This window comes from Anolis carolinensis, unplaced genomic scaffold (genome assembly GCF_035594765.1).
Source record: "Anolis carolinensis isolate JA03-04 unplaced genomic scaffold, rAnoCar3.1.pri scaffold_7, whole genome shotgun sequence".
NCBI classification, from domain to species: Eukaryota; Metazoa; Chordata; class Lepidosauria; order Squamata; family Dactyloidae; genus Anolis; species Anolis carolinensis.
In genome coordinates, this window is record NW_026943818.1 from 17,331,049 (window position 1) to 17,353,166 (window position 22,118).

Consider the following 22,118-nt stretch of genomic DNA (forward strand, 5'->3'; position numbering starts at 1 on the left):
GTTGGCTTATATTTGGGTCAGCTTATACTCAAGAATATATGGTACATTTATTATTTTTCTCTATTATTATTGGTATTATTACATTTATTATTTTTCTCTATTATTGTTGCTACTGTTATATTTATTTTACTCTATTATTATTATTCTTATTATTACATTTATTATTTCACTCTGATAACATTATTACATTTATTGTTTTACTCTATTTATTATTACATGTATTATTTTCCTGTAGTTATTATTATTATTATTATTATTATTATTATTATTATTATTGGTATTATTACATTTATTATTTTTCTCTATTATTGTTGCTACTGTTGGAGAAAACTAAGCAAAGAGGTTAATATATATCTGTGGAAAGTCTAGGGTGAGAGAGGTCAGTGTGAATGTTGTGTAGTTAATCACTTTAATTAGCATAATTAAATTAGATAAGCTTTTCAATGCTAATTAAAGATATATATTAACCTCTTTGCTTAGTTTTCTCCATACCTCACAACCTCTGAGGATGCCTGCCATAGATGTGGGCGAAATGTCAGGAGAGAATGCTTCTGGAACATGGCCACACAGCCCGAAAGACATACAACAACCCTTTTATTATTATTATTATTATTATTATTATTATTATTATTATTATTATTATTATTATTATTATAATCTGGTCACATCGGGCCTGTATTATTGAAATCTGAAGATCGACTACAAACCTGTTATCTATGGCCTTGTTTATCTGTTGTATTTCTTTATTTCCAGCTGGTTAAGGAAAGCATGTGCTGAGCTGGTAGAGCGAGATTATGAGACATCCAGTAAAGTCTGGAGTGGGCGTCAAATGGTGACATTCTTCCACACAATGGGAATAACAAATGCTTCCCTTCCCTTCTTGCAGGTAAGAATCCAGGAAATTTTATGTTTAATAGGCATTTTTCTTATTTTCACTTATCCAAGGTTCTGCCGGCCCGTTTATCTTTACTGTACTATCTATTCCAGGGGTCCCCAAACTTTTTAAGCCGAGGGCCGGTCCACAATCCTTCAGACTGTTGAGGGGCCGGATTATCATTTGGAAAAAAAATACAAACAAATTCCAATGCACACTGCATATGTCTTATTTGTAGTGCAAAAACAACAAGAACAATGAAAGAACAATACAATATTTAAAAATAAAAACAATTTTAACCAACATACATTTATCAGGATTTCAATGGGAAGTGTGGTCCTGCTTCTGGCCAATGAGATAGTCAAGTTAATTAGGGTTGTTGTTGTTGTTGTTGTTGTTGTGTGCTTTCAAGTCATTTCAGACTTTGGGTGAGCCTAAGTCTAAAATTTATTTATTATTTATTTACTGCATTTATTTACTACATTTGTATCACACCCGTCTCACCCCAAAGGGGACTCAGAGTGGCTTACAAATTATATGTACATACAATATATTATATTATTAGCATAGCACAATATTAGCATTATATATTACTATATTGAACTATACCACTATACGGTAATATTATTAGTAATATTATATGTAATATAGAATATATAATTAATATTATTATATGGTATTATTATGAGTGTTATATTGCTTTACATTATAATATTATTATCAATATTATATGTATATACAATATATTATATTATAAAACTGAAGTCTAAAATTTATTTATTTATTTACTGCATTTATTTACTGCATTTGTATCCCACCCTTCTCACCCCAAAGGGGACTCAGAGTGGCTTACAAATTATATGTACATACAATATATTATATTATTAGCATAGCACAATATTAACATTATATATTACTATATTGAACTATACCACTATACTGTAATATTATTAGTAGTAATATATGTAATATAGAATATATAATTAATATTATTATATGGTATTATTATTAGGTTATATTGCATTACATTATAATATTATTATCAATATTATATGTATATACAATGTATTATATTATAAAACTGAGGGCGGGGGCCAGGTCAATGACCTCGGAGGGCTGCATCCGGCCCCCGGGCCTTAGTTTGGGGACCCCTGATCTATTCCTTTGTTGTCCTCTAGCGACATTTAGCTGCTGTTCTTGAAAAAGAAGAAAAAGTCCCTCTTTTCCACGGCGGAGAAGAAGTCGTTTCTGTTCCGGTGATCAGCCCTCCGACTCAGATTGTGCTCAAAGGCCTCTTCATGGTGTTGCAGTTTCTTTTCCGAGAGAACCACCGGTCAGTGCAGCCATCTCCCTCTTTCCTCTAGGATTATATGCACACGTTCATGTTGCAAGTATATTTCAGGCCTTTGATCACGGAGTTGTGTTGTTCGTTTTAGGTTTGCCGATGACTACAGAGTTGCTTTGCAGCAAACCTACGCCTGGACAAACGAGACTCCGGCGGACGCTCCGGATGCGAAAGGGTTTTTTGCACGACCGAAAAGGAGGTCGCGGCACAAAGTGGCCGTGCATAATCTCAATTTCTGGTGCTTGAATCCAGCTGTGGTAAGATGCCTTGTGGGACAAATAGGGCTGCTGTTGGGGCCAATAGCCGTACAGAAATATATTCATTACTAGCTGTGCCCGGCCACGCGTTGCTGTGGCAAAGTGGTGGTGGTATTGGTTAAAAATTGTTGTGTAATTTTCATTTGACGTTATTTGTATTTTTAAATTAATTTTATTGTAAGTTATCTTTTTATTTATTATATTTTATTATTTTCTTGTACAATTTTTAGTTATTTTTTGTTATTATGGTATTTTATTGTATTAATTTTTTAGTGTTTTTAATTATTTTTAGTGTTTTTTTATTATTTTTTATTGGGTTGCTAGGAGACCAAGTTGGAGGAGCTTAGCCTTCTAACTGGCAGCAATTGGATAAAAACAATTATTTATCTCCCTCTAATTAGGACTTTATTTTTCTTTTCTTTTTGTTGTATCAACCCTGAGGCATGGATGATGGGTTGTGTTGTCAAATTTTGAGGTTGGGGGGCCTGTAGTTTTGTTGTTTTGTGGGTCGCCATGATGCCATCACTCTTTTATATATATAGATTATTATTGTTATTATTTTATTATGACACATCAAACAAGATGGATAAGCTGGATTTCATATCACAAAATCACAAGTCGAACACTTCCCATGTGTCTAGGACAGTGTGATGTATTTTCGGCTGTCAGCTCTAGTTTGTAGTGCGGTTTTCTTGTACTGGTTTTTTGTCTGCTGTGCTTTGAGGAGTTTCTGATTTTTGACTTCAATCAAAGCAGGTTCTTCACTTTGCTTTACATATTCTGCCAGGGCATGTTCTGGCACTTTATTGTTTGGCCATTAGGCATATTTATGCCCTCACTTTCAATGATTTTTCCCTTCTTCAATGCCACTGTCGAACATTTGTCCAAACCAAACTCCATGCTGATGTCAGTACTAAAAATTTGGATAGTGTTAGTCAGAGACTGGATTTCAGTTTCCGTTTTCCCATACAGCTTCAGGTCATCCATGTACATCAGATGTGAAATTTTGTGAGATTTCTTTAATAGCCAAGATTTGTTTTTTGTAAGATTGTTGACAGGGATCATGGCAATAATGAAAAGCAGAGGGGACAATGAGTCTCCCTGGAAAATTCCTCTCCTGATGTTGACAAGTCCATAGCTTTCATTTCCAACAAACAGTTCAGTTTTCCAGTGCTCCATCATGTTTTCAATAAAGGTGCCAACGTTTTTACAAATCCCGATGGCATCCAGGCACTTGATGATCCAGCTGTGTGGGTGTGAGTCAAAGGCCTTATTATTATTATTATTATTATTATTATTATTATTATTATTATTATTTATTACATTTATATCCCGCTCTTCTCACCCCGAAGGGGACTCAGAGTGGCTTACAAATCAAATGTAAATAAAATATATTATTAGCATAGAACAATATAAGCATTAAATTACTGTCTATATTCTCCGCAGGCCTTCTCTGACTTGAGCGGAAATGTGAGATCCATTGTGTTAACCTCCGGGACGCTTTCTCCAATGGATTCCTTCTCTTCTGAGCTTGGTGTGAAGTTTTCCATTCAGCTTGAAGCAAACCATGTCATTCACAACTCACAGGTATGGCTGTTTCCTTTTGATCATGAGTGATAGATAGTCAGCCAAGATTCTACTATTATATAGTTTTATGACAATGTTTCAATGTAGTGTATACTAGTGTTGTGCTTTTGTATGGCATTGCTGTTCCTTTTGTGTACTTTTATTCGTGTCATCTCATTTTTGTATTCCTGTATTCTGTTTGGATCTTCCCCAGAGTGTTGTTGTTGTTGTTGTTGTTGTTGTTACCCATTTCCATAGAGGCATTCCTCTCCCAGGCTCAGCTTAGATTCCCAGAATAGCTAGCTATTGTTCTTTATATATACAGTTGGATAAGCGAGTCTTGGATAAGTGAGACTCTACTGTACTTGAGTATAAGCCGACCCGAATATACGCCGAAGCACCTAATTTTATCACAAAAAAATGGGAAAACATTGACTCCAGTATAAGCCGAGATACCAATAAAATGACATTAATTGAGGCATCAGTAGTTTAAATGTTTTTGAATCTTTACATTAAGCTGTAATTTAAGATATGAGTATCCAACTCTGATTGAATCATTATTATCATCTTCTTCAATGTAAATGTGCTTATATATCCTTTTAATAATAATAATAATAATAATAATAATAATAATAATAATAATAGAGTGAAATAATACATGTAATGATGATAATAATAAATGCAGTAAAATAATGTAATAAATGTATTATTAATAATAAAAATAGAGTAAAGTAAATGTAAAATAACAGCAATAATAGAGTAAAATAATAAATGTAATAATAATTAATAGAGTAAAATAATAAATGTAACAATAATTAATAGAGTAAAATAATAAATGTAATAATAAATGTATTAATAATAAAAATAGAGTAAAATAAATGTAAAAGCAACAATAATAGAGTAAAATAATAAATGTAATAATAATTAATAGAGTAAAATAATAAATGTAATAATAAATGTATTAATAATAATAAAAATAGAGTAAAATAAATGTAAAAGTAACAACAATAGAGTAAAATAATAAATGTAATAATAATTAATAGAGTAAAATAATAAATGTAATAATAAATGTATTAATAATAATAAAAATAGAGTAAAATAAATGTAAAAGTAACAACAATAGAGTAAAATAATAAATGTAATAATAAATGTATTAATAATAATAAAAATAGAGTAAAATAAATGTAAAAGTAACAATAATAGAGTAAAATAATAAATGTAATAATAATTAATAGAGTAAAATAATAAATGTAACAATATAATAATAAAAATAATAAATATACCATATATACTTGAGTATAAGCCGACCTGAATATAAGCCCACCAGGAACTTTGTCCGAGTATAAGCCGAGGAGGTTTTTTTTTTTTCAGTCTTAAAAAAGGGCTGAAAAACTAGGCTTATACTTGAGTATATACAGTAAATGATAACAAGCGTCAAAAATACTCATACCTAGCATAGAATTCCATGTTAGGAAACCCGTGAAAATTGGTGGAAGTCTATTGCAGATTCTCAGAGAAAAACTCTGGTATTCAAAATAAATAAACAGCTGGACCAGAGCCAATATCAGTGTTTGCAGAAGGATATTTTTAGATTCATAGCTAAATAGACTTTTTTTGTGGCCGATGGGCTGTTCTGCTTCAGACTGTCGTTTTTTGGATGCTCCCGTCCGGAAAGCAAATACTCACTCACTCTTACAAGTAAATGATTGTTAAATATGGTTCTATGGGCACAGTCCAATCTGTCAGCTTATTTGGCTTCACATGTTTCTGCGACATAATTCTGTCCCTTGCTATAAAATCATTAAGCAGATCAGTGATGGCTCCCTAAGTTTGGTAACTATTTTTACAATCTCAAAGCCAGGGCAGTCTTTCACGTCAGGCTACTATTTGCTTTTTTTCATGCACCTTTCTTTCTCCTATAGACCTATAGAACTATAGATCTTAATGTGTTTGCTACCCGTGATGACACCCAGAGAAATTATATGATGGTCTTCAAAGCTAGTTTTGAATCTTGTAAATCTCTTGCAAATTTAAATTTAAAATTGGGTTTCCGAACAAGCTTTGAAGAAATGTCATTGGGCGGTCAAGTGATGAACAACACGTCCAATAAGTAAAATAAGAGCCTGCCGTTTCCATGTAATCGTGTTATACTAGCGCTGGGAAATACGGGATGAAAAATCAGGCTGTCCACTCTCCAGCTCTGGCCATGTTCTAGAAGCATTCTCTCCTGACGTTTCGCCCACATCTATGGCAGGCATCCTCAGAGGCGGTGAGGTATATCATATAAGGTTGTTGTATGTTTTCCGGGCTGTCTGGCCATGTTCCAGAAGCAGCATTCTCTCCTGACGTTTCGCCCACCTCTATGGCAGGCATCCTCAGAGGTGGTGAGGTATGTCATATAAGGTTGTTGTATGTTTTCCGGGCTGTCTGGCCATGTTCCAGAAGCAGCATTCTCTCCTGACGTTTCGCCCACATCTATGGCAGGCATCCTCAGAGGCGGTGAGGTATGTCATATAAGGTTGTTGTATGTTTTCCGGGCTGTCTGGCCATGTTCCAGAAGCAGCATTCTCTCCTGACGTTTCGCCCACATCTATGGCAGGCATCCTCAGAGGCGGTGAGGTATGTCATATAAGGTTGTTGTATGTTTTCCGGGCTGTCTGGCCATGTTCCAGAAGCAGCATTCTCTCCTGACGTTTCGCCCACATCTATGGCAGGCATCCTCAGAGGCGGTGAGGTATGTCATATAAGGTTGTTGTATGTTTTCCGGGCTGTCTGGCCATGTTCCAGAAGCAGCATTCTCTCCTGACGTTTTGCCCACATCTATGGCAGGCATCCTCAGAGGCGGTGGGGTATATCATATAAGGTTGTTGTATGTTTTCCGGGCTGTCTGGCCATGTTCCAGAAGCAGCATTCTCTCCTGACGTTTCGCCCACATCTATGGCAGGCATCCTCAGAGGCGGTGAGGTATGTCATATAAGGTTGTTGTATGTTTTCCGGGCTGTCTGGCCATGTTCCAGAAGCAGCATTCTCTCCTGACGTTTCGCCCACATCTATGGCAGGCATCCTCAGAGGCGGTGAGGTATGTCATATAAGGTTGTTGTATGTTTTCCGGGCTGTCTGGCCATGTTCCAGAAGCAGCATTCTCTCCTGACGTTTCGCCCACATCTATGGCAGGCATCCTCAGAGGCGGTGAGGTATGTCATATAAGGTTGTTGTATGTTTTCCGGGCTGTCTGGCCATGTTCCAGAAGCAGCATTCTCTCCTGACGTTTCGCCCACATCTATGGCAGGCATCCTCAGAGGCGGTGAGGTATGTCATATAAGGTTGTTGTATGTTTTCCGGGCTGTCTGGCCATGTTCCAGAAGCAGCATTCTCTCCTGACGTTTTGCCCACCTCTATGGCAGGCATCCTCAGAGGCGGTGAGGTATGTCATATAAGGTTGTTGTATGTTTTCTGGGCTGTCTGGCCATGTTCCAGAAGCAGCATTCTCTCCTGACGTTTCGCCCACATCTATGGCAGGCATCCTCAGAGGCGGTGAGGTATGTCATATAAGGTTGTTGTATGTTTTCCGGGCTGTCTGGCCATGTTCCAGAAGCAGCATTCTCTCCTGACGTTTTGCCCACATCTATGGCAGGCATCCTCAGAGGCGGTGGGGTATATCATATAAGGTTGTTGTATGTTTTCCGGGCTGTCTGGCCATGTTCCAGAAGCAGCATTCTCTCCTGACGTTTCGCCCACATCTATGGCAGGCATCCTCAGAGGCGGTGAGGTATGTCATATAAGGTTGTTGTATGTTTTCCGGGCTGTCTGGCCATGTTCCAGAAGCAGCATTCTCTCCTGACGTTTCGCCCACATCTATGGCAGGCATCCTCAGAGGCGGTGAGGTATGTCATATAAGGTTGTTGTATGTTTTCCGGGCTGTCTGGCCATGTTCCAGAAGCAGCATTCTCTCCTGACGTTTCGCCCACATCTATGGCAGGCATCCTCAGAGGCGGTGAGGTATGTCATATAAGGTTGTTGTATGTTTTCCGGGCTGTCTGGCCATGTTCCAGAAGCAGCATTCTCTCCTGACGTTTTGCCCACCTCTATGGCAGGCATCCTCAGAGGCGGTGAGGTATGTCATATAAGGTTGTTGTATGTTTTCTGGGCTGTCTGGCCATGTTCCAGAAGCAGCATTCTCTCCTGACGTTTCGCCCACATCTATGGCAGGCATCCTCAGAGGCGGTGAGGTATGTCATATAAGGTTGTTGTATGTTTTCCGGGCTGTCTGGCCATGTTCCAGAAGCAGCATTCTCTCCTGACGTTTTGCCCACATCTATGGCAGGCATCCTCAGAGGCGGTGGGGTATATCATATAAGGTTGTTGTATGTTTTCCGGGCTGTCTGGCCATGTTCCAGAAGCAGCATTCTCTCCTGACGTTTCGCCCACATCTATGGCAGGCATCCTCAGAGGCGGTGAGGTATGTCATATAAGGTTGTTGTATGTTTTCCGGGCTGTCTGGCCATGTTCCAGAAGCAGCATTCTCTCCTGACGTTTCGCCCACATCTATGGCAGGCATCCTCAGAGGCGGTGAGGTATGTCATATAAGGTTGTTGTATGTTTTCCGGGCTGTCTGGCCATGTTCCAGAAGCAGCATTCTCTCCTGACGTTTCGCCCACATCTATGGCAGGCATCCTCAGAGGCGGTGAGGTATGTCATATAAGGTTGTTGTATGTTTTCCGGGCTGTCTGGCCATGTTCCAGAAGCAGCATTCTCTCCTGACGTTTCGCCCACATCTATGGCAGGCATCCTCAGAGGCGGTGAGGTATGTCATATAAGGTTGTTGTATGTTTTCCGGGCTGTCTGGCCATGTTCCAGAAGCAGCATTCTCTCCTGACGTTTTGCCCACCTCTATGGCAGGCATCCTCAGAGGCGGTGAGGTATGTCATATAAGGTTGTTGTATGTTTTCTGGGCTGTCTGGCCATGTTCCAGAAGCAGCATTCTCTCCTGACGTTTCGCCCACATCTATGGCAGGCATCCTCAGAGGCGGTGAGGTATGTCATATAAGGTTGTTGTATGTTTTCCGGGCTGTCTGGCCATGTTCCAGAAGCAGCATTCTCTCCTGACGTTTCGCCCACATCTATGGCAGGCATCCTCAGAGGCGGTGAGGTATGTCATATAAGGTTGTTGTATGTTTTCCGGGCTGTCTGGCCATGTTCCAGAAGCAGCATTCTCTCCTGACGTTTCGCCCACATCTATGGCAGGCATCCTCAGAGGCGGTGAGGTATGTCATATAAGGTTGTTGTATGTTTTCCGGGCTGTCTGGCCATGTTCCAGAAGCAGCATTCTCTCCTGACGTTTCGCCCACATCTATGGCAGGCATCCTCAGAGGCGGTGAGGTATGTCATATAAGGTTGTTGTATGTTTTCCAGGCTGTCTGGCCATGTTCCAGAAGCAGCATTCTCTCCTGACGTTTCGCCCACATCTATGGCAGGCATCCTCAGAGGCGGTGAGGTATGTCATATAAGGTTGTTGTATGTTTTCTGGGCTGTCTGGCCATGTTCCAGAAGCAGCATTCTCTCCTGACGTTTCGCCCACATCTATGGCAGGCATCCTCAGAGGCGGTGAGGTATGTCATATAAGGTTGTTGTATGTTTTCCGGGCTGTCTGGCCATGTTCCAGAAGCAGCATTCTCTCCTGACGTTTCGCCCACATCTATGGCAGGCATCCTCAGAGGCGGTGAGGTATGTCATATAAGGTTGTTGTATGTTTTCCAGGCTGTCTGGCCATGTTCCAGAAGCAGCATTCTCTCCTGACGTTTCGCCCACATCTATGGCAGGCATCCTCAGAGGTGGTGAGGTATATGGAGAAACTCAGCAAGGAAGGTTTATATATCTATCTATGGAAGTTCTTGAGTGGAGGGAAGAATTTCTCTTGTCTGTTGGAAGCCAGTGTGAATGTTGTAATTAATCACCTTCGTTAGCATTCAATGGCCTTCCCGGCCTCGCATCCTGGCCTGGGGGGATCCTTTGTTCAGAGTCGTTAGCTGCCCCTGATTGATTCCTGTCTGGAATTCTTCTGTTTTCAGAGTGCTGCTTCTTATTTACTGTTCTGATTTTTGAGTTTTTTAAATACTGGCAGCCAGATTTTGTTCATTTTCATGGTTTCCTCCTTTCTGTTAAAGTTGTCCACATGCTTGTGGATTTCACGTGGCTTCTTTGTGTATTCTGACATGAAAGTTGTTGGAGTGGTCGAGCATTTCTGTGTTCTCAAATAATATAATATTAAAAAAGAACCATGTCTCCTGTATCAATTTAATGATATAGTAATATATAATAATATTATACTATACTAATATTATAATACAGTAGAGTCTCATTTATCCAAGCTAAACAGGCCGGCAGAAGCTTGGATAAGCAACTATCTTGAATAATTAGGAGGGATTAAGCTAAAAGCCTATTAAACATCAAATTAGGTTATTTTACAAATTAAGCACCAAAACATCACGTTTTACAACAAATTGGACAGAAAAAGCAGTTCAATATGCAGTAATGTTATGTTGCAATCACTGTATTTACGAATTTAGCACCAAAATATCACGACATATTGGAAACATTGACTACAAAAATGGCTTGGATATTCCAGAAACTTGGATAAGCGAGGCTTGGATAAGTAATAAATCTTTTCCCCCAACAGGTATGGGTCGGTACCATCGGAGCCGGTCCCAAAGGCAGGACTTTACGTGCCACTTTCCAGCACACAGAAACCTTTGAATTCCAGGACGAAGTGGGAGAGCTCCTGCTTTCGGTCTGCCAGACCATCAGCCGCGGGGTTTTATGCTTCTTGTCATCATATAAGGTAAAAACTCATCTGTTTAGTCCAGTCCCCCCCAAAAAAGACCTGTTTGATTATTGTGTTGTTAAAGGCTTTCATGGCCGGGATCACAGGGTTGTTGTATGTTTTCCGGGCTGTATGGCTGTGTTCCAGAAGCATTCTCTCCTGACGTTTCGCCCACATCTATGGCAGGCATCCTCAGAGGTTGTGAGGTATATCATATAGGGTTGTTGTGCGTTTTCCGGGCTGTCTGGCCATGTTCCAGGAGCATTCTCTTCTGATGTTTCGCCCACCTCTATGGCAGGCATCCTCAGAGGTGGTGAGGTATATCATATAGGGTTGTTGTATGTTTTCCGGGCTGTCTGGCCATGTTCTAGAAGCATTCTCTCCTGACATTTCGCCCACATCTATGGCAGGCATCCTCAGAGGTTGTGAAGTTTATCATATAGTGTTGTTGTGTGTTTTCCGGGCTGTCTGGCCATGTTCTAGAAGCATTCTCTCCTGACATTTCGCCCACATCTATGGCAGGCATCCTCAGAGGTTGGGAGGTCTATCATATAGGGTTGTTGTGTGTTTTCCGGGCTGTGTGGCCATGTTCCAGAAGCATTCTCTCCTGACATTTCGCCCACATCTATGGCAGGCATCCTCAGAGGTTGGGAGGTCTATCATATAGGGTTGTTGTGTGTTTTCCGGGCTGTGTGGCCATGTTCCGGAAGCATTCTCTCCTGACGTATCGCCCACATCTATGGCAGGCATCCTCAGAGGTTGTGAGGTCTATCATATAGGGTTGTTGTATGTCTTTCGGGCTGTCTGGCCATGTTCCGGAAGCATTCTCTCCTGACGTATCGCCCACATCTATGGCAGGCATCCTCAGAGGTTGGGAGGTCTATCATATAGGGTTGTTGTGTGTTTTCCGGGCTGTCTGGCCATGTTCCGGAAGCATTCTCTCCTGACGTATCGCCCACATCTATGCCAGGCATCCTCAGAGGTGGTGAGGTCTATCATATAGGGTTGTTGTGTGTTTTCCGGGCTGTCTGGCCATGTTCCGGAAGCATTCTCTCCTGACGTTTCGCCCACATCTATGGCAGGCATCCTCAGAGGTTGTGAGGTCTATCATATAGGGTTGTTGTGCGTTTTCCGGGCTGTCTGGCCATGTTCCAGGAGCATTCTCTTCTGATGTTTCGCCCACCTCTATGGCAGGCATCCTCAGAGGTGGTGAGGTATATCATATAGGGTTGTTGTATGTTTTCCGGGCTGTCTGGCCATGTTCCAGGAGCATTCTCTTCTGATGTTTCGCCCACCTCTATGGCAGGCATCCTCAGAGGTTGTGAAGTTTATCATATAGTGTTGTTGTGTGTTTTCCGGGCTGTCTGGCCATGTTCTAGAAGCATTCTCTCCTGACATTTCGCCCACATCTATGCCAGGCATCCTCAGAGGTGGTGAGGTCTATCATATAGGGTTGTTGTGTGTTTTCCGGGCTGTGTGGCCATGTTCCGGAAGCATTCTCTCCTGACGTTTCGCCCACATCTATGGCAGGCATCCTCAGAGGTGGTGAGGTCTATCATATAGGGTTGTTGTCTGTTTTCCAGGCTGTCTGGCCATGTTCCGGAAGCATTCTCTTCTGACGTTTCGCCCACATCTATGGCAGGCATCCTCAGAGGTGGTGAGGTCTATCATATAGGGTTGTTGTCTGTTTTCCAGGCTGTCTGGCCATGTTCCGGAAGCATTCTCTCCTGACGTTTCGCCCACATCTATGCCAGGCATCCTCAGAGGTTGTGAGGTCTATCATATAGGGTTGTTGTATGTCTTTCGGGCTGTGTGGCCATGTTCCGGAAGCATTCTCTCCTGACGTTTCACCCACCTCTATGGCAGGCATCCTTAGAGGTGGTGAGGTCTATCATATAGGGTTGTTGTCTGTTTTCCAGGCTGTCTGGCCATGTTCCGGAAGCATTCTCTCCTGACGTTTCGCCCACATCTATGCCAGGCATCCTCAGAGGTTGTGAGGTCTATCATATAGGGTTGTTGTATGTCTTTCGGGCTGTGTGGCCATGTTCCGGAAGCATTCTCTCCTGACGTTTCACCCACCTCTATGGCAGGCATCCTTAGAGGTGGTGAGGTCTATCATATAGGGTTGTTGTATGTCTTTCGGGCTGTGTGGCCATGTTCCGGAAGCATTCTCTCCTGACGTTTCGCCCACATCTATGCCAGGCATCCTCAGAGGTTGTGAGGTCTATCATATAAGGTTGTTGTATGTCTTTCGGGCTGTGTGGCCATGTTCCGGAAGCATTCTCTCCTGATGTTTCGCCCACATCTATGCCAGGCATCCTTAGAGGTGGTGAGGTATATCATATAGGGTTGTTGTCTGTTTTCCAGGCTGTCTGGCCATGTTCCAGAAGCATTCTCTCCTGATGTTTCGCCCACATCTATGGCAGGCATCCTTAGAGGTGGTGAGGTCTATCATATAGGTTTGTATGTTTTCCGGGCTGTCTGGCCATGTTCCAGAAGCATTCTCTCCTGACGTTTCGCCCACCTCTATGGCAGGCATCCTCAGAGGTTGTGAGGCATGGAGAAACTCAGCAAGGAAGGTTCATATATATCTGTGGAGAGTCCAGGGTGTGACAAGAGTCCTTTGTCAGTTGGAAATCAGTGTGAATGTTGTAGTTAATCACTTCAATTAGAGGGTTGTTGTATGTATTCCGGGCTGTATGGCCATGTCCCAGAAGCATTCTCTCCTGACGTTTCGCCCACCTCTATGGCAGGCGTCCTCAGAGGTATGAGGCATGGATAAACTAGGCAAGGAAGGTTAATATATATCTGTGGAGAGTCCAGGGTGAGTTGGAGGCCAGTGTGAATGTTGCAGTTAATCACCTTAATTAGCATTGGAAAAAGTTTGTCTCTTGCCTGGAGGGCATCCTTTGTTCAGAGTCATTCGCCGTCCCTGGGGCTCCTCTGCCCTCAGAGTGTTGCTTCCCATCTACTTAATACTCAAATAGCCAGCACTCTCTTTCACACACACCCATTTACATGAGGAAATACTGCCTTTGGGCTGTTTCGGATTTAGCTCAGGTCAAGGAATGATATTAATCAAGATCCAAAATAAAGCAGCGAGTGGAGAGAGAGAGACAAAAGAGCATCCAAAGGTTATGCCTGCCTGTCTCCCGCCACTGAGGAAAGTTCAGATATCAAGCATGATGGATCATCCTTGCAATTTATAAGCATTTGCATTTTGCTTTGACTCTGATATGACACATATTGAATGAATCATTCCGAGATCCAGGCACCAGGCAGAATGCATTTAAAGGCAGACAGGTTGGCGACAAGCATCCTAATGACCCTTATCTTAATCTTGTTTAAAAGCACCTTAGACTCCTGCGTAATCTTTTCACTTTCTGAGATTCCCTCTTTATTGGGTGCGCTGGTCGGGGCAGCTACTGATTTTATTAGGATTTTTTTGTGGTGTAATGCGGTCAACCTTTAGGATCTGTGTCTCCTCGCACTTTTTTAAACGGGAGAAATTAAAGTTCATATTGAGACCGAAGGCAGGAAAGGTTCCGATATGAAGTGTTGTTTAAAAACAGTGCCATTTATAAGAACAGCGCTATTATTTCTGATCAAAGAAAGAAAATATATACCGTATATACTTGAGTATAAGCCGACCCGAATATAAGCCGAGGCACCTACTGTATATACTCGAGTATAAGCCCTTTTTTTAAGACTGAAAAAGCCCCCCTCGGCTTATACTCGGGTGAGGGTTCTGGTTGGCTTCTATTTGGGTCAGCTTATACTCGAGAATATATGGTACATTTATTATTTTTCTCTATTATTATTGGTATTATTACATTTATTATTTTTCTCTATTATTGTTGGCATTATTACATTTATTATTTTTCTCTATTATTGTTGGCATTATTACATTTATTATTTTTCCCTATTATTGTTGGCATTATTACATTTATTATTTTTCCCTATTATTATTGGCATTATTACATTTATTATTTTTCCCTATTATTATTGGTATTATTACATTTATTATTTTTCCCTATTATTGTTGGCATTATTATATTTATTATTTTTCTCTATTATTGTTGGCATTATTACCTTTATTATTTTTCTCTATTATTATTACATTTATTATTCTACTCTATTGTTGCTACTATTACATTTATTTTACTCCATTTTTATTATTGTTATTAATACATTTATTATTTCACTCTAATCTTATTATTACTACATTTATTATTCTACTCTATTTATTATTACATGTATTATTTTCCTGTATTATTATTATTATTAATTATTATGACATGTATTATTTTTCTCTATTATTATTGGTATTACTACATTTATTATTTTACTCTATTAGCTGTGCCCAGCCACGCGTTGCTGTGGCAAAGTGGTGGTGCTATTGGTTAAAAATTGTTGTGTAATTTTTATTTGACGTTATTTAAATTAATTTTATTGTAAGTTATCTTTTTATTTATTATATTTTATTATTTTCTTGTATTATTTTTAGCTATTTTCTGTTATTATAGTATTTTATTGTATTAATTTTTAGTGTTGTTTAATTATTTTTAGTGTTTTTTATTATTTTTTTATTGGGTTGCTAGGAGACCAAGTTGGAGGAGCTTAGCCTTCTAACTGGCAGCAATTGGATAAAAGCAATTATTCCTCTCTCTCTAATTAGGACTTTATTTTTCTTTTCTTTTTGTTGTATCAACCTAGAGGCATGGATGATGGGTTGTGTTGTCAAATTTCGAGGTTGGGGGGCCTGTAGTTTTGTTGTTTTGTGGGTCGCCGTGATGCCATCACTCTTTTATATATAGAGATTTATTATTACTTGTATTATTTTCCTGTATTATTATTATTATTATTATTATTATTATTATTATTATTATATATATTATTTTACTCTATTATTATTAAAAGGATACATAAGCACATTTACATTGAAGAAGATGAGGATAAGGATTTGGTCAGTTGGAGAGTCTTATCTTAAATTTGAGCTTTAGGTAAATATTCAAAAACATTTAAACTACTGATGCCTCAATTAATGTAATTTTATTGATATCTATTTTTATTTCTGAAATTTCCCACCCTCGGCTTATACTGGAGTCAATGTTTTCCCAGGTTTTTTGTGGTAAAATTAGGTGCCTCGGCTTATATTCGGGTCAACGTATACTTGACTATATATGGTACAGTAGAGTCTCACTTATCCAAGCCTCGCTTATCCAAGCTTCTGGATAATCCCAGCCATTTTTGTAGTCAATGTTTTCAATATATCGTGATATTTTGGTGCTAAATTCGTAAATACAGTAAGTACAACATAGCATGACTGCGTATTGAACTACTTTTTCTGTCAAATTTGTTGTCTAACCTGATGTTTTGGTGCTTAATTTGTAAAATCATAACCTAATTTGATGTTTAATAGGTTTTTCCTTAATCCCTCCTTATTATCCAAGATATTCACTTATCCAAGCTTCTGCCGGCCCGTTTAGCTTGGATTAGCGAGACTCTACTGTATATAATAACCCTGAGATGAAGAGTCTTGTGCTTTGCCAACTTTGCTCATTGGGTTTGTGGAGTAATAGTATATAATATTTGCCCTGCCTTTTCCTGCAAAACCTTAATTAGGAAAAAGAATAGTGAGTTTTCCATGAGGAGAAAAATGAATATTTCCGTTAGGATGCCAAAGTTAACGCTCTTGCCAATTGGTTTCTGCAGAAACATTTCCTGCACATGTATAATATGTGTGTGTGTGTATATATATATATATGCACATGTGCTGTTAAGTACATGAGCAAATACCGCCTTGTCCGTCACCTCCTTTCCGCCTTTCCCTTTAATTCACTGTCATTTATGGCCTCTTTAAAAGACCACAGGAACTTTAATTTCAGAACAGAGTCTGCCAGGTTGGTCAAATAACAGATACTTCAAGTTGTATGTCTATGCCTTCAACTTATGGCTGTTTCATGAATTTCATGGGTTTCTCTGAGGTTGGCCATCGCCAAACGCAACAGGTTTTCCTTGGTGGTCTCCCATCCAAGTGCTGACCCTACTTCACTTCAATGATCACACTGGTATTTGCATGATAAAAAACTAGCTGTGCCCGGCCCCGTGTTGCAGTGGTGAAGTTAGTATGGGAAATAAAGTATTGAGGAATTGGTGGTAGTTAAGGTCAAGGGTCAAGGTTTATGAATTAGTCTCCTGTTTTAATATTGTATGTTTCATGTCGATTTTAACGATTGTTTTTACTGATATTGATGTTTTTATTGGTATAATTGTTTTATTGATATTTGATTATTTTATCAGGCTAGGCCCCATGTAAGCCGCCCCTTCGGGGAGATGGGGCGGGGTATAAAAATAAAGTTATTATTATTATTATTATTAAGGTTTTCCCCTGACGTTAAGTCCAGTCGTGTCTGACTCTGGTTGTTCGTGCTCATCTCCATTTCTAAGCCGAAAAGCCGGCGTTGTCCGTAGACACCTCCATGGAGCGCCGTTACCTTTCCTGCCGGAGCAGTACCTATTCATCTACTCTCATTTGCATGTTTTCGAACTTCTGGGTTGGCACAAGCTGGGGCTAACAGTGAGGGCTCACTCCGGTCCCCCAATTCAAACCCGCAAGTTCAGCAGCTCAGAGCTTTAACACGCTGCGCCATCACGGGATATTATTTCCTAAAGCTTGTGTATGTACAATATTTCTATTTGTTAATTTTTCCTCTCCCTCTCATTAGGACTTTATTTTTCTTTTCTTTTTGTTGTCGGAACCTAGGGGCAAGGATGGTGGGTTGTGTTGCCAAGTTTTGTGGTTCTGGGGCCTTCAGTTTTGTTGTTTAGTCCTAGGCCGTGATTCCATTACCCTTTTATATATATATATATATAGCTGTGCCCGGCCACGTGTTGCTGTGGCGAAGTCTGGTGGCATGGGAAATAAAGTATTGAGGAATTGGTGGTAGTTAAGGTCAAGGGTAAAGGTTTTCTCCTGACATTAAGTCCAGTTGTGTCCGACTGCACACTGAAGTGGATTATATGTCAGTGTGGAGTCCAGATAATCCAATTCAAAGCAGATAATATAAGATTATAAATGGGTTATATAACTGTGTCGAAGGGCCTTGAGTCTACACTGCCATATAATCCAGTTAAAATCAGATAATCTGTATCTTATAGGCAGTGTGGAAGAGGCCTAAATGAGGCCTAACTCTGCAATAATAAATAAATCAATTTGCATAGAAAAATCAGATCTAGTTGAGCCGTCTTGGCTAAGTGGAATATAGGATAAGGTTGCAGCCTCCTGACTATCTGGATCTTGTCAAATTAACTCAATATCTTTTATTAGCTTATCTGTTTATGGCAGAAATCCACTGAGTCATTGAAGCTTCAGGTGCAGGCGGGTGAATCGTTGGGCACAATCGGTTTTTGAAGTTGCTTTATATATCCTCAGATCGCTTCTGAAATTCCCTTTGGGACCAAATTGGGTTCAGAAGTTTACAACAGAAAGCCGTCCCTCTCAGAAGCTAAATACCTGAGTAAACAATCCAGTATTTTTATTTTATTTAATGTCAGGAAAGTGTCAGCAAGTGGAGGGAGTATCTCTCTGTGTGTATGTAGGGGGAAGTTTTAGGAATTAACATCCATAAATTTTCAAAAAAGAGGGCAATCTGCTTCGTCGGGCCGGTTTAAATGCACAGGCTGTTAAAAATGAGTCAACGGCAACATTGCAAACTTTAAACAAATGCCAAAAAAAAGGAAAACATTTTCCAGAGGGCCGGGATTGTAACAATACCATTAATGAGGGCAAAGAGGTTTTAATGCAATTTGCACGTTCTAGAGTTTCAAAAAGAGGGTTTGAGTGAGTGCATTATTAATGCGCGGAACATCTGGAACTGTGTAAAAGCCACAGACATTGAGCAAGTGCAGAGTTTTCCCCGCTAGGCCTGATGCTGACCGATTTCCTCCTGATTTTTAAAGAAGTTGGAGACAGTAAAATGATAATATCCAGATAGGAAAGAGAGAGAGATTCCATGGAGCAAGGGAGGAGAGAGGTGAAGACTCTGTGAAAAGTTTGAAATTAAATTCAGACATCGAGACTGAGCCATGCTTACAATACACAGCTTGAAACTCGTGGATGAAAGTTTGTGATGACTAACGCCTTGCTGTGGCAAAGTGTGGTGGTATGGGAAATAAAGTATTGAGGATTCTGGGCTATACAGCTGTGTGGAAGGCCCTTGAGTCTACATTGACATATAATCCAGTTCAAATCAGTATTATCTGATTTGAACTGGATTATATGTCAATGTATTATTATCAATGGATTATATGTCAATGTATTATTACAGATAATCTGTATTTCGTGTCAGGAGCAACTCCTGACTTGCAAGGGCTTCTTTCCCTTTTCAAAACATTCCCTTGGTTAAGAGCGAAGGAGACTTTTTTTTAGCTCATAAAAAGGGCTGTAAAAGTCGCGTTCTTCTATTCTTCTTCCTGACTTGCAAGGGCTTCTTTCCCTTTTCAAAACATTCCCTTGGTTAAGAGCGAGGGAGGCTTTGGAAAAGCAAACACACTGATAAGGGAGGGTAAGGTGAGAGAGAAATATATCATATATTGCAAGCAACTGTCTCCGGGCTCCACTTATAAGCCGGGGGAGGCTTTTTTAGCTCATAAAAAGGGCTGAAAAACTCGTGTTCTTCTATTCTTCTTCCTGACTTGCAAGGGCTTCTTTCCCTTTTCAAAACATTCCCTTGGTTAAGACCGAGGGAAGCTTTGGAAAAGTAAACACAATGATAAGGGAGGGTAAGATGAGAGAGAAGTATATCATATATTGCAAGCAATGGTCTCTGGGTTCCACTTATAAGCTGGGGAGGCTTTTTTAGCTCATAAAAAGGGCTGAAAAACTCGCGTTCTTCTATTCTTTTTCCTGACTTGCAAGGGCTTCTTTCCCTTTTCAAAACATTCCCTTGGTTAAGAGCGAGGGAGGCTTTGGAAAAGTAAACACAATGATAAGGGAGGGTAAGATGAGAGAGAAGTATATCATATATTGCAAGCAATGGTCTCTGGGTTCCACTTATAAGCCGGGGAGGCTTTTTTAGCTCATAAAAAGGGCTGAAAAACTCGCGTTCTTCTATTCTTCCTGACTTGCAAGGGCTTCTTTCCCTTTTCAAAACATTCCCTTGGTTAAGAGCGAGGGAGACTTTGGAAAAGAAAACACTGATAAGGGGGGCTAAGATGAGAGAGAAATATATCATATATTGCAAGCAACGGTCTCCGGGCTCCACTGCGGCTTGACCCAATTATAAGCCGGGGAGGCTTTTTTAGCTCAGAAAAAGGGCTGAAAAACTCGCGTTCTTCTATTCTTCCTGAAAAGCTTTCCTTTTCCAAAGCCTCTCTCGCTCTTAACCAAGGGAATGTTTTGAAAAGGTAAAGAAGCCCTTGCAAAACATTCCCTTGGTTAAGAGCGAGGGAGGCTTTGGAAAAGTAAACACACTGATAAGGGAGGGTAAGGTGAGAGAGAAATATATCATATATTGCCTATAAGCAAACACTGATAAGGGACGGTAAGATGAGAGAGAAATATATCATATATTGCATATAAGCAAACACTGATAAGGGACGGTAAGATGAGAGACAAATATATCGTATATTGCAAGCAACGGTCTCTGGGCTCCACTTATAAGCCAGGGGAGGCTTTTTTTAGCTCATAAAAAGGGCTGAAAAACTCGAGTATATACGGTAATGAAGTAGCTAGATAGATAGATTTTCCAGGTTGGTTGACTTTTTGTCCAATAAGTTGATCTATCATCAACCCACCTGGAACGGAAAAATCTAGGATCTAAGAAGAAGAAGAAAAACTTTTGAGAGAGATGTTGGAGAAACAACAAGCTTCGCATGACATGATGAGGGAGGTCACTTCACCATGAAGGTGAGAGAAGGAACTCTTGCAGGTGTAGTGCTTACACGTTAGATTATTTTACTTCCTCGACGGAATAATAGCTTTTCTTCAACATCCGGCATCATCCAGGCGGCAACGAAGTGCTTGTGAGGTCGCTGAAAAGGCCTTGGTTTCAGGAAGACGTGGAAAGTTTCCACGGGCTGGAAGATCCATTTCTGTCCCGCCGAGAGTGGCTTTTATCAGCAGCGGAATGGATGGCTGGAATGTTATTAAGTACGAAGCCCGGAGAAATAATAGCTCTTACATTTTTAAAGTCGATCCTTCCTTGTGCAAAGTGGAGTTGGGTCTTTGTTCACTTGCGTCGCATCCATTTCTTAATCTGTCGGTTTCGGTTTCTTTGCTTGGTTGGCCGCTGCTAATGGTTGGGATGGACCTTCTGGAATCCAGGCTTTCCAAAATGTTTCAACCTCGAATGGATGATTCTTTCATAGAGTCGCTGAGTTGGAAGAGACCTCGTGGACCATCCAGTCCAACTCTCTGCCAAGAAGCAGGAGAATCACCTTCAAAGCACCCCTGGCAGATGGCCTCTGTTTCAAAGCCTCCAAAGAAGGAGGCTTTGAAACACACTCTGCAGCAGAGAGTCCCACTGCTGAACAGCTCTCACAGTGAGGAAGTTCTTCCTCGTGGAATCTCCTTTTCTGAAGTTTGAAGCCATTGTTCCATTGCGTCCAAGTCTCCAGGGCAGCCGAAAACAAGCTTCTCTCTCATCTTACCCTCCCTTATCAGTGTTTACTTTTCCAAAGCCTCCCTTGCTCTTAACCAAGGGAATGTTTTGAAAAGGGAGAGAAGCCCTTGCAAGTCAGGAAGAAGAATATATATATGGCCATTAATCTTATAAAAGCATTTTAATATAATAATAATAATAAAAAAACTTTATTTATACCCTGCCACCATCTCCCCATGGGGACTCGGGGCAGCTTACATGGGGCAGAGGCCCAAACAACATAGAACAAAACATAAACAACATAATACAAATCACACTATAAAAAGAATAAAACAGTAATACAATACAATACAATTTTCCCCTGAAATATTCGTTAATCTCTGCTACAAATATATTGGCATTTCCCCCTGCAAGACTTTGCAATCCCTATGTACCTTTATATCTGTATCCATCTATATAAATTAATTTTATATATGAATTCCCCCCTCATATGTTTGCAAGTCTTTGCAAATCCTATATACATATAGATAGCTAGAGATTTCCATGTACCTGTATATCTGTATGTGTATACATTATTTTATATATGAATTTTCGCCTAACACGTTTGCAAGTCTTTGCAAATCCTATACATATATAATTATCTATATATAGA

The 22,118-nt window shown here is 40.1% G+C and overlaps 1 protein-coding gene across 4 annotated transcripts in view; it reads left to right on the plus strand.

Moving 5' to 3' along the window:
- Window positions 1–22,118, plus strand: part of brip1 (BRCA1 interacting helicase 1) — a 192,726-nt gene that overhangs the window by 40,306 nt on the left and 130,302 nt on the right. For all 4 annotated transcript variants that reach the window (XR_010000101.1, XR_010000102.1, XM_062959249.1 and 1 more), the window contains exons 10-14: window positions 754–886; window positions 2,053–2,207; window positions 2,311–2,476; window positions 3,923–4,063; window positions 10,719–10,880. Coding sequence is in view for 2 of the 4 variants with exons in the window: in XM_062959249.1 (XP_062815319.1) it covers window positions 754–886; window positions 2,053–2,207; window positions 2,311–2,476; window positions 3,923–4,063; window positions 10,719–10,880 (757 nt within the window). In the remaining 2 variants the exon portion in view is untranslated. The remainder of the gene's footprint in view (window positions 1–753; window positions 887–2,052; window positions 2,208–2,310; window positions 2,477–3,922; window positions 4,064–10,718; window positions 10,881–22,118) is intronic.